General features: G+C 58.8%; 1 protein-coding gene across 2 annotated transcripts; it reads right to left on the bottom strand.

Annotated features, from left to right (window-relative positions):
- Nucleotides 1-3728: 3728 nt before the first annotated feature.
- On the bottom strand, nucleotides 3729-16558 carry CHEK1 (checkpoint kinase 1). Of its 2 annotated transcripts, XR_011049752.1 has the most exons (13): nucleotides 16475-16558; nucleotides 13571-13794; nucleotides 13387-13451; nucleotides 13243-13312; nucleotides 12948-13136; nucleotides 11995-12099; nucleotides 11820-11915; nucleotides 11638-11746; nucleotides 10505-10682; nucleotides 9711-9842; nucleotides 9524-9625; nucleotides 4319-4527; nucleotides 3729-3779 (listed from the first exon to the last, which is right to left on the bottom strand). XR_011049752.1 is itself a non-coding variant. In XM_068418352.1 (12 exons), exons 1-12 carry the CDS (start codon nucleotides 16537-16539, stop codon nucleotides 4432-4434), a joined length of 1431 nt encoding a protein of 476 aa, XP_068274453.1. In that variant the 5' UTR covers nucleotides 16540-16558; the 3' UTR covers nucleotides 4141-4431. The 2 variants fall into 2 exon arrangements, 1 of the variants encoding a protein (XP_068274453.1); XM_068418352.1 differs by lacking the exon at nucleotides 3729-3779 and having other exon boundaries at nucleotides 4141-4527.
- Between the last annotated feature and the right edge of the window lie 163 nt (nucleotides 16559-16721).

Below are 16721 nucleotides of genomic sequence, written 5' to 3'. Positions count from 1 at the left end.
CAAAAAGCTGATCTGGGCAGGAAATTTCCTATTTTGCCCCTAAAAAAACAGGTGGGGAAATGTTTCGGCCGTTTTTCCCCTGCCTAAACTGGTGCATCGCCATCCTGGAGCTGCATCTGCATCCCACAGCTGCATCCTACAACTGCATCCGCATCCCACAGCTGCATCCTACATCCTACAACTGCATCCGCATCCCACAGCTGCATCCTACATCCTACAACTGCATCCTGCATCCCACAGCTGCATCCTACATCTGCATCCGCATCCCACAGCTGCATCCTACAACTGCATCCGCATCCCACATCCCACAGCTGCATCCTACATCCCACAGCTGCATCCTACAACTGCATCCGCATCCCACAGCTGCATCCTACAACTGCATCCTGCATCCCACATCCCACAGCTGCATCCTGCATCCTACAGCTGCATCCTGCATCCCACAGCTGCATCCTACAACTGCATCCTGCATCCCACAGCTGCATCCTGCATCCCACATCCCACAGCTGCATCCTGCATCCCACAGCTGCATCCCACAACTGCATCCGCATCCCACAGCTGCATCCCACAGCTGCATCCGCATCCCACAGCTGCATCCACATCCCACAGCTGCATCCTGCATCCCACATCCCACAGCTGTATCCCGCATCCCACAGCTGCATCCTGCATCCCACAGCTGCATCCTACAACTGCATCTGCATCCCACAACTGCATCCTACAACTGCATCCGCATCCCACAGCTGCATCCTGCATCCCACAGCTGCATCCCGCATCTGCATCCTACACCCTGCTTTTGCATCCTGCACCCTGCATCCCAAGTCTTGCGTCCCACATCCGCATCCCAAATCCTGCATCTGCACCCTGAGCCCTGCACCTGCACCCCACGTCCTGCAACTCCACCCTTCATCCCACATCCTCCAGCTGCACCCACATCTTGCACCCTCCCACATCCTGCACCCCGCATCTCCATCCCACCTCCGTACCCTCATCCCGCTGCCAGGACCCCGAGGGCACTAACAAACCCTGACGGTCCCACCGGGCACCCCCACCTCACCCAGGAACCCTCTACAAGCTCAGCCCAGCGTCCTTGCTGGGCCATACTGGGCTGTGGACCCTATAGATGCTGTGCCTCATCCCCATCATCCCCCTCAACCACGGGACAAAAGCTTAATTGCAATTAAAATAATTTCTGAGGCCGGATTGGCCCCATCCAAGTCCTCCTGGTGTCCCTCCGGAGAGTGGTGTCCCCAAACCAGCGCAGGGATGAAGCACGAGGCTTCCCCATCTGCGCGGGGCTCCGTTCCCCTCCCCGAATTGCCATCCTGGCACATCTGGTGGGCAGATGTGGCCACGCGGCCAGGCTCTGCCTCCCAGATGGGGGGGACGAGCGGCAAAATCCCTGTACGGGATTCAAAAGCTTGACTTTCTCCTCGGAAATTTGCATTTCCCGGCTTGTCGCACGCACCCTAAATCCCTAAATGCATCCCGTCTCCTGCATTTACCCTCCCTGCATCCTATATCCCACCCTAAATCCTGCTTCTGCATTCTGAATCCCACTTCTGCATCCCATGTCCTGCACCTGCATCCCAAATCCCGTGGCCTGCACCTGCATCCTAAATCCTGCAGCTCTTCTTTCATCTCATGCCATGTCCTGCACCCCACAGCTGCATCTGCACCCAAAATCCTGCATCTGTGTCCTCTGTCCGGTATCTGGGACCCTGCATCTGCATCCTAAATCCTCTCCCACATCTGCACCCTAAACCCTGCATCCTGCATCTACATCCTAAAGCCTATGGCCCATACCTGCATCCTAAATCCTGCATTCCGCAGCCTGCACCTACATCCTAAATCCTACATCCCACATCTGCACCCTGAATCCTCCATCCTGTACCTATATCCTAAATCCTCCATCCTAAATCCTACCCCGCATCCCGCATCTACGCCCTAAATCCTCTGTCCCCCATCTGCACCCTAAATCCTCCATCCTGCACATATATCCTAAATCCTCCATCCCCATCTACATCCTGAATCCTGCATCCTGCACCTACATCATAAGTCCTACGTCCCACATCCGCATCCTAAATCCTCTGTCCTGCATCCTACATCCTAAATTCTGTCCGCCATCTACATCCCGAATCCTGCACCCACATTGTAAATCCTACATCCCACAACTGCATCCTAAATCCTGTCCCACATCTGCATCCTAAATCCTGCATCCTGCATCTACAGCCTAAATCCTCCATCCTAAATCCTGTCCCACATCTGCACCCTAAATCCTATCCTGCATCCCACATCCACATTCTAAATCCTACATCCCACATCTGCACCCTGAATCCTCCTTCCTGTGCCTACATCCTAAACCCTGTGTTCCCCATCTACATCCTGAATCCTGCATCCCATATCCTGCATCTACACCCTAAATCCTCCATCCTAAATCCTCCATCCCGCATCTACATCCTAAAATCTACGTCCCCCATCTACATCCTGAATCCTGCATCCCATATCCTGCATCTACACCCTAAATCCTCCATCCTAAATCCTCTATCCCGCATCTACATCCTAAATTCTACGTCCCCCATCTGCATCCTAAACCCTACATCCTAAATCCTCCACCCCACCGCTGCACCGTCCATCCCGCACCCTCCCTCTACCCCCTAAATCCCCCGTCGCCTCACCCCTAACTCCTCATCCCCCAAATCCCGCGCCCTGGGATGCTCCGAGGAGGTCGAGGGATGCCAAAAGACCCATGAATGTGGGATGAGGAGCGGGGCGGGGGGACACAGAACCTGCTCCCCCCTCCCCACCCCGACACTAATGTTGGTTTAAGGCATTTTCCACGCTCCGGTACCTCTCTGAGAGCGCCTTGTCCCCAGCGGGGCCGCACAATGGGCGCTTTCAGGGCCCTGCCTCTCCGCAACCCCCTTTTTACCCCCTTCAATTTTCAAATAAACCTTTTATCCCCCCAAAATTTCCCTTCTCAAACCCCAAAAGCGGAAAAAAACCCCCAAAAAAACCCCCCAAAATTGGGGTTGAAAATAATTCCCGTGGGATAATCGAGCCCGGCGGTGCGCAGCAGCCCGGGGGGGCAACCGTGCCCCATGACCCCCCCCAAAAATAACCTATTTACAGCATAAAATAGGTGAAAAATTAATTTGTTCCTAAGGGGGAAGCTTTTCCCCTGGCAGCTTGCAACGCTCAGACCCACTCGTGCACCGAGTTGTGTCCGGCCTCAACCCCCTGCAAAAAAAATCTGAATTCCCCAAGTATTAATATTTTTTTTTTTTCCCCCTTAGAAATATAAATTCCTGTGGGGAATGACCCAGAAACCCCTTTATTCACCCTAATTACCCCCCCCCAGTCACAATCTGTGATCTCCAGGACAATTAAAAGCCCTTACTCCTGCTTGAAAAGCAAACAAGGTCGGAGGCGGCGTCTTCCTGCTTCCCCCCCCTTCACCCGCTACCGGGGTCTCGCTCCCCGGCTGCGATATCAAGATGCAATTAAAAAATCGCCGCTAATTGCTTCGGGGTGGGGGGGGGGGAAACAAGGTGGGGAAAGGGATTAAAAAAGGGGAAAACAAGTTAAAAGAGGGTTTTCTACCCCAATAACTCAACGCCGACGCGGGTTTTGCGGAGAAATCGCGGTGTTTGGTGTCTCAGGGTGGGGTTTTTTTTTGGGGGGGGTGAGGAAGGGTGTGGGTCCTCCCCTCGGGGTTAATCCCCGGCTCTCCTCTCTCGCTCCAGCGCTAACAAGTCCTGGCAGCTCTCGGCTCGTTAGTCCTTCTGAAAAAGCAATTAGAGAGGTTGGAAAATGAGGGCAGCCACTGCCCTGAGACGAGGCAGGAGGGGGGAGTCATAGGGTGTGGGGGGGGGTCAGCCCCCCAAAATCTTGGAGGAGGCGTGTAAGGGGCTGGTTTAGGGCTGCAGGGCTCGGTGGAGATCCCAGAGCTGGCTGAGTAACGCTGTGCCATCAGTAGGTTTCAGAGTGAACGAGCCCTGCACACATTGAGACCCGCCCCCCAAAATTTAAAAAAACGCTGCACTGCACCCAAAATGCCCCCTAAAATACGGAATAAACACAGCACCCCCCGCACCTCCAGGCAACTCATCCCTAATTGCTATTTTTTTATTTGATACCTTTATTAATTGCTGGGTTGTGGAGCACTCCAGAGCCCCCCAGTTTGCATCGGGATCCCCCCACGGCACCCCGGGTGCACCCATCAGGCCAACCCAGCACCCTCCGTTGGCCACGGCACGATGGGACCCATCGCAACCCCCCTCCTTGCATCGCTTCATCCCCCCACCCCAGGGCTTTATTGAACCTTTAACAGCTGAAGCGCCCGGTCGGTCGCCTCCACGGCGTTGGGGTGCTGCAGCGGGAGGAAGAGGAAGAGGAGGAGGAGGAAGAGGAGGAGGCCAGCGGGGTGCAGGGGGCTCAGGTGGCGGGCTGCCAGACTTTGTGGGTGCTGATGATGTCGCTGAGCTTGCCCTTGAGTTTCAGGAAATGTCTCTTGAACTCCAGGCCGTCGCCCTGCGCGGGGAGAGGTGGGGGGGATCGCGGGGGGGCTCGGTGCCTTCTGCCTGCTGGGCTTGCAGCACCCTGCATCACCTTGCACCCATCTTGCACGGTCCTGCACCCACCTTGCACCCACCTTGCATGGTCCTGCATCACCTTGCACCCACCTTGCGTGGTCCTGCATCACCTTGCATCTACTTTGCATGGTCCTGCACCCACCTTGCATGGCCCTGCATCACCTTGCACCCACCTTGCATGGTCCTGCATCACCTTGCACCCACCTTGCATGGTCCTGCATCACATTGCACCCACCTTGTGTGGTCCTGCACCCACCTTGCATGGTCCTGCATCACCTTGCACCCACCTTGCATGGTCCTGCACCCACCTTGCATGGCCCTGCATCACCTTGCACCCATCTTGCATGGTCCTGCACCACCTTGCACCCACCTTGCATGGTCCTGCATCACATTGCACCCATCTTGTGTGGTCCTGCACCTACCTTGCATGGTCCTGCATCACCTTGCACCCACCTTGTGTGGTCCTGCACCCACCTTGCATGGTCCTGCATCACCTTGCACCCACCTTGCGTGGTCCTGCACCCACCTTGCATGGTCCTACATCACCTTGCATCCACTTTGCATGATCCTGCACCCACCTTGCATGGCCCTGCATCACCTTGCATCCACTTTGCATGGTCCTGCACCCACCTTGCATGGTCCTGCATCACCTTGCACCCATCTTGCATGGTCCTGCACCCACCTTGCATGGTCTGCATCACCTTGCACCCACCTTGCATGGTCATGCACCCACCTTGCATGGCCCTGCATCACCTTGCACCCATCTTGCATGGTCCTGCACCACCTTGCACCCACCTTGCATGGCCCTGCATCACCTTGCACCCATCTTGCATGGTCCTGCACCCACCTTGCACCCATCTTGCATGGTCCTGCACCCACCTTGCACAGTCCTGCATCACCTTGCACCACCTTGTGTGGTCCTGCACCCACCTTTCATGGTCCTACATCACCTTGCATCCACTTTGCATGGTCCTGCACCCACCTTGCATGGTCCTACATCACCTTGCATCCACTTTGCATGGTCCTGCACCACCTTGCACCCACCTTGCATGGCCCTGCATCACCTCGCACCCACCTTGCATGGTCCTGCACCACCTTGCACCCACCTTGCACAGTCCTGCATCACCTTGCACCCACCTTGCATGGTCCTGCATCACATTGCACCCATCTTGTGTGGTCCTGCACCCACCTTGCATGGTCCTACATCACCTTGCATCCACTTTGCATGGTCCTGCACCCACCTTGCATGGTCCTGCATCACCTTGCATCCACTTTGCATGGTCCTGCACCCACCTTGCATGGTCCTGCATCACCTTGCACCCATCTTGCATGGTCCTGCACCCACCTTGCATGGTCTGCATCACCTTGCACCCACCTTGCATGGTCCTGCACCCACCTTGCATGGCCCTGCATCACCTTGCACCCATCTTGCATGGTCCTGCACCACCTTGCACCCACCTTGCATGGTCCTGCATCACCTTGCACCCACCTTGCATGGTCCTGCACCCACCTTGCATGGCCCTGCATCACCTTGCACCCATCTTGCATGGTCCTGCACCACCTTGCACCCACCTTGCATGGCCCTGCATCACCTTGCACCCACCTTGCATGGTCCTGCATCACCTTGCACCCACCTTGCATGGTCCTGCATCACATTGCACCCACCTTGTGTGGTCCTGCACCCACCTTGCATGGTCCTGCATCACCTTGCACCCACCTTGCATGGTCCTGCATCACATTGCACCCACCTTGTGTGGTCCTGCACCCACCTTGCATGGTCCTGCATCACCTTGCACCCACCTTGCATGGTCCTGCACCCACCTTGCATGGCCCTGCATCACCTTGCACCCATCTTGCATGGTCCTGCACCACCTTGCACCCACCTTGCATGGTCCTGCATCACATTGCACCCATCTTGTGTGGTCCTGCACCTACCTTGCATGGTCCTGCATCACCTTGCACCCACCTTGTGTGGTCCTGCACCCACCTTGCATGGTCCTGCATCACCTTGCACCCACCTTGCGTGGTCCTGCACCCACCTTGCATGGTCCTACATCACCTTGCATCCACTTTGCATGATCCTGCACCCACCTTGCATGGCCCTGCATCACCTTGCATCCACTTTGCATGGTCCTGCACCCACCTTGCATGGTCCTGCATCACCTTGCACCCATCTTGCATGGTCCTGCACCCACCTTGCATGGTCTGCATCACCTTGCACCCACCTTGCATGGTCATGCACCCACCTTGCATGGCCCTGCATCACCTTGCACCCATCTTGCATGGTCCTGCACCACCTTGCACCCACCTTGCATGGTCCTGCATCACCTTGCACCCATCTTGCATGGTCCTGCACCCACCTTGCACCCATCTTGCATGGTCCTGCACCCACCTTGCATGGTCCTGCATCACCTTGCACCCATCTTGCATGGTCCTGCACCCACCTTGCATGGTCTGCATCACCTTGCACCCACCTTGCATGGTCATGCACCCACCTTGCATGGCCCTGCATCACCTTGCACCCATCTTGCATGGTCCTGCACCACCTTGCACCCACCTTGCATGGTCCTGCATCACCTCGCACCCACCTTGCATGGTCCTGCACCCACCTTGCACCCACCTTGCATGGTCCTGCACCACCTTGCACCCACCTTGCACAGTCCTGCATCACCTTGCACCCACCTTGCATGGTCCTGCATCACATTGCACCCATCTTGTGTGGTCCTGCACCCACCTTGCATGGTCCTACATCACCTTGCATCCACTTTGCATGGTCCTGCACCCACCTTGCATGGTCCTGCATCACCTTGCATCCACTTTGCATGGTCCTGCACCCACCTTGCATGGTCCTGCATCACCTTGCACCCATCTTGCATGGTCCTGCACCCACCTTGCATGGTCTGCATCACCTTGCACCCACCTTGCATGGTCCTGCACCCACCTTGCATGGCCCTGCATCACCTTGCACCCATCTTGCATGGTCCTGCACCACCTTGCACCCACCTTGCATGGTCCTGCATCACCTTGCACCCATCTTGCATGGTCCTGCACCCACCTTGCATGGCCCTGCATCACCTTGCACCCATCTTGCATGGTCCTGCACCACCTTGCACCCACCTTGCATGGTCCTGCACCCACCTTGCATGGCCCTACATCACCTTGCACCCACCTTGCATTGTCCTGCATCACCTTGCACCCACCTTGCATGGTCCTGCATCACATTGCACCCACCTTGTGTGGTCCTGCACCCACCTTGCATGGTCCTGCATCACCTTGCACCCACCTTGCATGGTCCTGCATCACATTGCACCCACCTTGTGTGGTCCTGCACCCACCTTGCATGGTCCTGCATCACCTTGCACCCACCTTGCATGGTCCTGCACCCACCTTGCATGGCCCTGCATCACCTTGCACCCATCTTGCATGGTCCTGCACCACCTTGCACCCACCTTGCATGGTCCTGCATCACCTTGCACCCACCTTGCATGGTCCTGCATCACATTGCACCCATCTTGTGTGGTCCTGCACCTACCTTGCATGGTCCTGCATCACCTTGCACCCACCTTGTGTGGTCCTGCACCCACCTTGCATGGTCCTGCATCACCTTGCACCCACCTTGCGTGGTCCTGCACCCACCTTGCATGGTCCTGCATCACCTTGCACCCACCTTGTGTGGTCCTGCACCCACCTTGCATGGTCCTGCATCACCTTGCACCCACCTTGCGTGGTCCTGCACCCACCTTGCATGGTCCTACATCACCTTGCATCCACTTTGCATGGTCCTGCACCCACCTTGCATGGTCCTGCATCACCTTGCATCCACTTTGCATGGTCCTGCACCCACCTTGCATGGTCCTGCATCACCTTGCACCCATCTTGCATGGTCCTGCACCCACCTTGCATGGTCTGCATCACCTTGCACCCACCTTGCATGGTCCTGCACCCACCTTGCATGGCCCTGCATCACCTTGCACCCATCTTGCATGGTCCTGCACCACCTTGCACCCACCTTGCATGGCCCTGCATCACCTTGCACCCACCTTGCATGGTCCTGCACCCACCTTGCACCCATCTTGCATGGTCCTGCACCCACCTTGCACCCACCTTGCATGGTCCTGCATCACCTTGCACCCACCTTGCACAGTCCTGCATCACCTTGCACCCACCTTGTGTGGTCCTGCACCCACCTTGCATGGCCCTGCATCACCTTGCACCCATCTTGCATGGTCCTGCACCCACCTTGCATGGTCCTGCATCACCTTGCATCCACTTTGCATGGTCCTGCACCCACCTTGCATGGTCCTGCATCACCTTGCACCCATCTTGCATGGTCCTGCATCACCTTGCACCCACCTTGCATGGTCCTGCACCCACCTTGCATGGCCCTGCATCACCTTGCACCCATCTTGCATGGTCCTGCACCCACCTTGCACCCACCTTGCATGGTCCTGCACCACCTTGCACCCACCTTGCATGGTCCTGCATCACCTTGCACCCACCTTGCATGGTCCTGCATCACATTGCACCCATCTTGCATGGTCCTGCACCCACCTTGCATGGTCCTACATCACCTTGCACCCACCTTGCATGGTCCTGCACCCACCTTGCATGGTCCTGCATCACCTTGCACCCAACTTGCACAGTCCTGCACCCACCTTGCGTGGTCCTGCATCACCTTGCATGGTCCTGCATCACCTTGCACCCACCTTGCATGGTCCTGCACCCACCTTGCATGGTCCTGCATCACCTTGCACCCAACTTGCACAGTCCTGCACCCACCTTGCATGGTCCTGCATCACCTTGCACCCACCTTGCACAGTCCTGCACCCACCTTGCATGGTCCTGCATCACCTTTCATGGTCTTGCAAGACCCTGCATCACCTTGCACCCATCACGCACCCACCACGCGCCCACCTGGGCCCCTCCCTACTCACCTTGGAGAGGCGAAAATCCACCAAAATCTTGCTCTCCATCTCCACCAGGTTCACCTTGAAGATAAGTTTGTTGTTCCTCTTGTCCGTGGTCGAGATGGTGACCTGCCAACCGACACCCAGAGCTGGGGGGTGCCCCGAATTCTTCACAGACGTGACGGCGCGGCGGGTTCCCACCCCACCATCCTACCTGGTTCGTGCAGCTCTTCTTCCAGCCGTACCCCATCTTCTCACAGACCTCTTGCAGGGCGCGGTAAGAACCGTCGGCGTCCAGTTTGGTGAAGAAGCGCGTCATCCGCTTCACCAGCCGCTGCCACGGGTTCTGCCCACACCCCCCCAAAAATAAAACCAGTTGCAAAGGTTACAAATCCCACCGAGCTGCAGCCCCAGCTCTGCAAAACCCCCACCATGGAGGGGAGAAATATTGCAAAGCTGCACCCCCTGATGGCAAACGCGGCGAGTTGCATCTCCCGGGTTGCAAAGTCGCTCCCCAATGTTATAAATATTACAAAACTGCTTCTTAATCTTATAGATACAACCCAAAGCTGCACCCCAAAAGGAATAAATGATGCAAAGTTGGACCCTGATGTTACAAATTGGCTGCAAAGCTGCACCGCAGCTCCTGCAGTTGCACCCTGATATTGTATTTGCTGCACAGCAGCACCCAAAATATTGTAAAGGTGCATCCTGATACTCAAAATCCTGCCAAGTTGCACCCCAAATCCTGCAAAGCTTCACCCTGAGATGATAAATATCACAAAGCTGCATCCCCAACGATGCAAAATCGCTCCCTAATATTATAAATACTGCAAAATTGCACCCCAAATCCTCCGAGGCTGCACCCTGATACCGTAAATGCTGCAAAGCCGCACCCTAAACCTTGCAGAGTTGCATCCTGATACTCAAAATAATGCAAAATTGCACCCCAAATCCTACAAGGTTGCACCCAGAGATGCTAAATCCCACCGAGTCGCCCCCCAGCACCTGCGAGGAGCCGGGCGTGCCAAGGAGCTGGCTGTTGACCAGCATGTGCTCGGGGCAGGCGGGCTGGGAGAAGCTGATGCCCTGCACCAGTTTGTCGATGGCGGCCGCCCCGCTCTCCCAGAGGGCCCCACCGGTGCCGGGCTCTGGCTGCGACGTGGAGTAGGTCGCCTTGTCCTCGCTGCAAGGCAAGGGGAGACGGGATGTTAGTGCTGGAGGGGAGATGGTGCAGATGGGGAAGGGGGAGATATGGGAGCGTGAGCCTGTCCTGCGCTTGGGGCACAACCCCACGCACCGCTACGGGATGGGGGAGAGGGGCTGGAAAGTGCCTGGTGGGAAAGGGCCTGGGGGTGTTGGTCAATGGCGGCTCAATGTGAGCCAGCAGTGTGCCCAGGTGGCCAAGAAGGCCACCAGCATCCTGGCTTGTGTCAGCACTAGTGTGGCCAGCAGGACTAGGGCAGGGATCGTCCCCCTGTACCCAGCACTGGTGAGGCCGCACCTCGAATCCTGGGTGCAGTTTTGGGCCCCTCACTACAAGCAAGACCTCGAGGTGCTGGAGCGAGTCCAGAGAAGGGCAACGGGGCTGGTGAAGGGTCTGGAGCACAAGTGTGATGGGGAGCGGCTGAGGGACCTGGGGGGGTTTAGCCTGGAGAAAAGGAGGCTGAGGGGAGACCTTCTCGCTCTCTACAACTGCTTGAAAGGAGGGTGTAGCGAGGTGGGGTTGGTCTCTTCTCCCAGGTAACAAGTGACAGGATGAGAGGGAACGGCCTCAAGCTGTGCCAGGGGAGGTTTAGATTGGAGATCAGGGACAATTTCTTCACCGAAAGGGTTGTCAAGCACTGGCACAGGCTGCCCAGGGCAGTGGTGGAGTCCCCATCCCTGGGGGGATTTAAAAGCCGTGTAGATGTGGGGCTGAGGGACATGGGTTAGTGGTGGCCTGGGCAGTGCTGGGTTAGTGGTTGGACTCGATGACCTTAAAGGTCCTTTCCAACCCAAACGGTTCTAGATGCAAAGTGTGGAGCCCTGCAGGGTGCAAACGTGCAGGAAAGCTCCTGCCTCCCCCAACACCGGCAGCACAAACAGCACCAAGGCGACTCGCAGCGCCCAAAGGGACGCGGAGGGGACCGGAGGCTCACCCCAGCGCGCCCTTCACCGGCGAGAAGTCCATGTCGGAGCGGACTTGCTTGGAGAAGCCGCCGGGGGAGTCGGTGACACCCCCCGGGGACACGCGAGCCCGCTTGACACCTGCAAAGGGACAAGAGGCTCAATGAACCCCCCAAATTTGGGGGGCCGAGCGCGTGCCCCGGTGGCCCCTTACCCTTCTTGAGGGGTTTGCTGTACCACCGGTCCTTCTTGATGTCGGGGATGGTGATCCGCGCCGTCGGGCTCTCCGTCAGGATCTTGTGCAGCAACGCTGCGCGGGGAGACAGAAGCAGTGGGGGGGGACACACGGCGATGGCCGGCGCGGCATCGGGGTGCCGCCGGGTGCTTACCTAAGGGTGCCGAATCGATCTTCTTCCACGGCGGGAGGTAGGTTTTCCTCTCCTTCCAGTCGCTGTATTCCTGGCAGCTGTCGCTGGGCTGGTCCCAGGGCAGTTCTGCTGGGGAGGAAGGAAAAGCCACCACGTTATCGCCCTGAGGCTGAGGAAGAACAGGGATGGGGACTCCACCACTGCCCTGGGCAGCCTGTGCCAGTGCTTGACAACCCTTTCGGGGAAGAAATTGTCCCTGATCTCCAATCTAAACCTCCCCTGGCACAACTTGAGGCCGTTCCCTCTCGTCCTATCGCTTGTTACCTGGGAGAAGAGACCGACCCCCCCTCGCTACACCCTCCTTTCAAGCAGTTGTAGAGAGCGAGAAGGTCTCCCCTCAGCCTCCTTTTCTCGAGGCTAAACACCCCCAGGTCCCTCAGCTGCTCCCCATCACACTTGTGCTCCAGACCCTTCACCAGCTCCGTTGCCCTTCTCTGGACTCGCTCCAGCACCTCAAGGTCTTTCTTGTAGTGAGGGGCCCAAAACTGCACCCAGGATTCGAGGTGCGGCCTCACCAGTGCTGGGTACAGGGGGACGATCCCTGCCCTGGTCCTGCTGGCCACACTAGTGCTGATACAAGCCAGGATGCTGGTGGCCCTCTTGGCCACCTGGGCACACTGCTGGCTCACATTGAGCCACCATCGACCAACACCCCCAGGCCCTTTCCCACCAGGCACTTTCCAGCCCCTCTTCCCCAGCCCATAGCGGTGCGTGGGGCTGTCATGCCCCAAGGGCAGGACCCCACACTTGGCCTTGGTGACCCTCACACAGTGGCCTCGGCCCATCGCTCCAGCCCCCAAACACCCCTTGCACACACCCCCCTCTGCACTTCACCTACATCCCTTGAGCATCTCGTACATCCCCCCGCACCCTACGCATCCTATAGGTGCCCCTGTAGGTCGCAGGCGGCCCACCTCCGGCCAGCATGGCGGTCAGCACCACGCCGCAAGCCCAGACATCGACGGGCTCAGCCCTGAACTCGGGACGTCGCAGCAGCTCGGGGGCCACGTAGGGCAGGGTGCCGCACATCTTGTTGAGCAACCGCTCCCGGCCGTTATGTTTAAAGACGGTGGCCAAGCCGAAATCGGAGATTTTCAGGTTATCTGGGGCCAAATTCCAATTAAAAATTCCAATTAAAAATTTAAAATTAATTAAAATTAAACAAGGGGATGGAGAGGGATGCGCTGCTCCCCCCACCCAGCCCCGAACCTCGCTCGTCCAGCAGCAGGTTCTCCGGCTTCAGGTCGCGGTGGGTGATGCCGATGCTGTGCAGATAAACCTGGGGATGGAGAGAAGGGTCAGCGGCACGCGGGGGGTCACCGCCGGCGTCACCGGCGTCGCCGCCGCACTCACCACGCCGGCGATGAGCTGCTGGAAGAACCGTTGTGCCTCCGGCTCCGGCATCCCAATATCCGGCTCTGCGTGAGGGCAACGAGAAAGGGAATGAGAAGGGGAAGAGCAATTCTCAGCCGTTTAGGGATTAAATTATTTAATGCATCATTTTATATGAAATAAAAGGTGGTTTTAAGCGCCGTACCGATGCGGTCGAAGAGCTCGCCGCCGCTGCAGTACTCCAGGAAGAGGTACTGCGTGGCGCCTTCTCGCCGGTGCCCGTAGAATTTGACGACGTTGTCGTGGTTGAGCATCTTGTTGATGCAGATTTCCTTCTTGATGTTCTCCGGGCAGTCGGCCGCTCGCTTCATGTCCACGATTTTGACGGCTACGGCTTCTTCGGTGCGGCGGTTGACGGCCAGCTGCACCCTGGGGTGGGTGGGGGGGGCGGTGGGGGTATGAAATGGGCATCAAATGGTGCCAGGGGAGAGGGGCAGCGGGTAGGGAACAGGCAGGAGGCGTGCGGTGGGTGCACGAGGGGCATGCAGTGGGCACATAAGCAGCAACCAGCGAGCAAGCAGTGGGCACACAAGGGGTATGTGGTAGGCAAGCAGTGGGCACACAAGGGACATGTGGTGGGCAAGCAGTGGGCACACAAGGGGCAAGCAGTGGCCGTGCAGTGGGCACACAAGGGGCATGCGGTGGGCAAGAAGTGGGCGTATAAGCAGCAAGCAGCGAGCAAGCAGTGGGCACACAAGGGTCATGTGATGGGCAAGCAGTGGCCATGCAGTGGGCACACAAGGGGCATGCAATGGGCAAGCAGTGGCCATGCTGTGGGCACACAAGGGGCATGCAATGGGCAAGCAGTGGGCACACAAGGGGCAAGCAGTGGGCAAGCAGTGGGCACACAAGGCGCAAGCAGTGGGCACATAAGGGGCAAGCAGTGGGCACACAAGGGGCAAGCAGTGGGCACACAAGGGGCATGCGATGGGCAAGCAGTGGCCATGCAGTGGGCACACAAGGGGCATGCAGTGGGCAAGCAGTGGGCACAGAAGGGGCAAGCAGTGGCCGTGCAGTGGGCACACAAGGGGCATGCAGTGGGCACATAAGGGGCAAGCAGTGGGCACACAAGGGGCATGCGATGGGCAAGCAGTGGGCAAGCAGTGGGCACACAAGGCGCAAGCAGTGGGCACATAAGGGGCAAGCAGTGGGCACACAAGGGGCATGCGATGGGCAAGCAGTGGCCATGCAGTGGGCACACAAGGGGCATGCAGTGGGCAAGCAGTGGGCACACAAGGGGCAAGCAGTGGGCAAGCAGTGGGCACACAAGGCGCAAGCAGTGGGCACATAAGGGGCAAGCAGTGGGCACACAAGGGGCATGCGATGGGCAAGCAGTGGCCATGCAGTGGGCACACAAGGGGCATGCAGTGGGCAAGCAGTGGGCACAGAAGGGGCAAGCAGTGGCCATGCAGTGGGCACACAAGGGGCATGCGGTGGGCACACAAGGGTCAAGCAGTGGGCACATAAGGGGCAAGCAGTGGGCACACAAGGGGCATGCGATGGGCAAGCAGTGGCCATGCAGTGGGCACACAAGGGGCATGCAGTGGGCAAGCAGTGGGCACACAAGGGGCAAGCAGTGGGCAAGCAGTGGGCACACAAGGCGCAAGCAGTGGGCACATAAGGGGCAAGCAGTGGGCACATAAGGGGCAAGCAGTGGGCACACAAGGGGCATGCAGTGGGCAAGCAGTGGGCACACAAGGGGCAAGCAGTGGCCGTGCAGTGGGCACACAAGGGGCATGCAGTGGGCACATAAGGGGCAAGCAGTGGGCACACAAGGGGCATGCGATGGGCAAGCAGTGGCCATGCAGTGGGCACACAAGGGGCATGCAGTGGGCAAGCAGTGGGCACACAAGGGGTAAGCAGTGGGCAAGCAGTGGGCACACAAGGCGCAAGCAGTGGGCACATAAGGGGCAAGCAGTGGGCACACAAGGGGCATGCGATGGGCAAGAAGTGGCCATGCAGTGGGCACACAAGGGGCATGCAGTGGGCAAGCAGTGGGCACAGAAGGGGCAAGCAGTGGCCATGCAGTGGGCACACAAGGGGCATGCGGTGGGCACATAAGGGGCAAGCAGTGGGCACACAAGGGGCATGCGATGGGCAAGCAGTGGCCATGCAGTGGGCACACAAGGGGCATGCAGTGGGCAAGCAGTGGGCACAGAAGGGGCAAGCAGTGGCCGTGCAGTGGGCACACAAGGGGCATGCGGTGGGCACACAAGGGGCATGCGGTGGGCACAGAAGGGGCAAGCAGTGGCCGTGCAGTGGGCACACAAGGGGCAAGCAGTGGGCACACAAGGGGCATGCGATGGGCAAGCAGTGGCCATGCAGTGGGCACACAAGGGGCATGCAGTGGGCAAGCAGTGGGCACACAAGGGGCAAGCAGTGGGCAAGCAGTGGGCACACAAGGCGCAAGCAGTGGGCACATAAGGGGCAAGCAGTGGGCACATAAGGGGCAAGCAGTGGGCACACAAGGGGCATGCGATGGGCAAGCAGTGGCCATGCAGTGGGCACACAAGGGGCATGCAGTGAGCAAGCAGTGGGCACAGAAGGGGCAAGCAGTGGCCGTGCAGTGTGCACACAAGGGTCAAGCAGTGGGCACACAAGGGGCACGCAATGGGCAAGCAGTGGGCACATAAGGATCAAGCAGCAGGCACAGAAGGGGGCAAGCAGCGGGCACAGAAGGGGCAAGCAGTGGCCATGCCGTGGGCACATAAGGGGCAAGCAGTGGCCGTGCAGTGGGCACACAAGCAGCATGCAGTGTGCATGCAGTGGGCACGCAAGGGGCAAGCAGTGGGCAAGCAGTGGCCATGCAGTGGCCATGCAGTGGGCACACAAGGGGCGCACAAGGGGCAAGCAGCGGGCACAGAAGGGGCACGCTGTGGGCATAGAGAGGGTGCACAAGCACAGGCCAGGGGGTCACGCTGGGCAGGCAGCGGGTGCCAAGAGCGGGCAAGGGGCGGGCAGGCAGCGGAGGGGGCAAGTGGGCGTGCGAGGGGCGGGCCCCGGCTGGCACCAACCCCGACCTCCCTCCCCGGGCCCCTCCGACACTCACTCCCCGTAGGCGCCTTCGCCCAGCGTCTGCACCAGGTCCCAGTCCTCTACGAACGGCACCGCCATCCCGGCCCCGCTCCCGCCCCGCCGCCCCTTCCCGCCAGCGCCAACACGCCCCGCCCCGCCCTGCGCGCGCATGGCGCCTGGGCCCCGCCCCCCCGCTCCTGACCCCGCCCCCCTCACCCCAGGCCCCGCCCCCCTCACCCCAAGCCCCGCCCCCTCACCCCCCAGCTCCGCCAGTCTAAATT

The sequence above is a fragment of the Nyctibius grandis genome, chromosome 25 (genome assembly GCF_013368605.1).
Source record: "Nyctibius grandis isolate bNycGra1 chromosome 25, bNycGra1.pri, whole genome shotgun sequence".
Taxonomy (NCBI): Eukaryota; Metazoa; Chordata; class Aves; order Nyctibiiformes; family Nyctibiidae; genus Nyctibius; species Nyctibius grandis.
This window is presented reverse-complemented; position numbering and strand designations above follow the sequence as displayed.

Coding starts and splice junctions, on each gene's coding strand:
- CHEK1 (XM_068418352.1), bottom strand. CDS start 16,539: ATGGCGGTGCCGTTCGTAGAGGACTGGGACCTGGTGCAGACGCTGGGC. Junction 10,683..11,637: donor CCGGTGAAGGGCGCGCTGGG/GTGAGCCTCCGG, acceptor CTTGCCTTGCAG/CGAGGACAAGGCGACCTACT. Junction 4,528..9,523: donor TGGATTTTCGCCTCTCCAAG/GTGAGTAGGGAG, acceptor CTCCCCGCGCAG/GGCGACGGCCTGGAGTTCAA.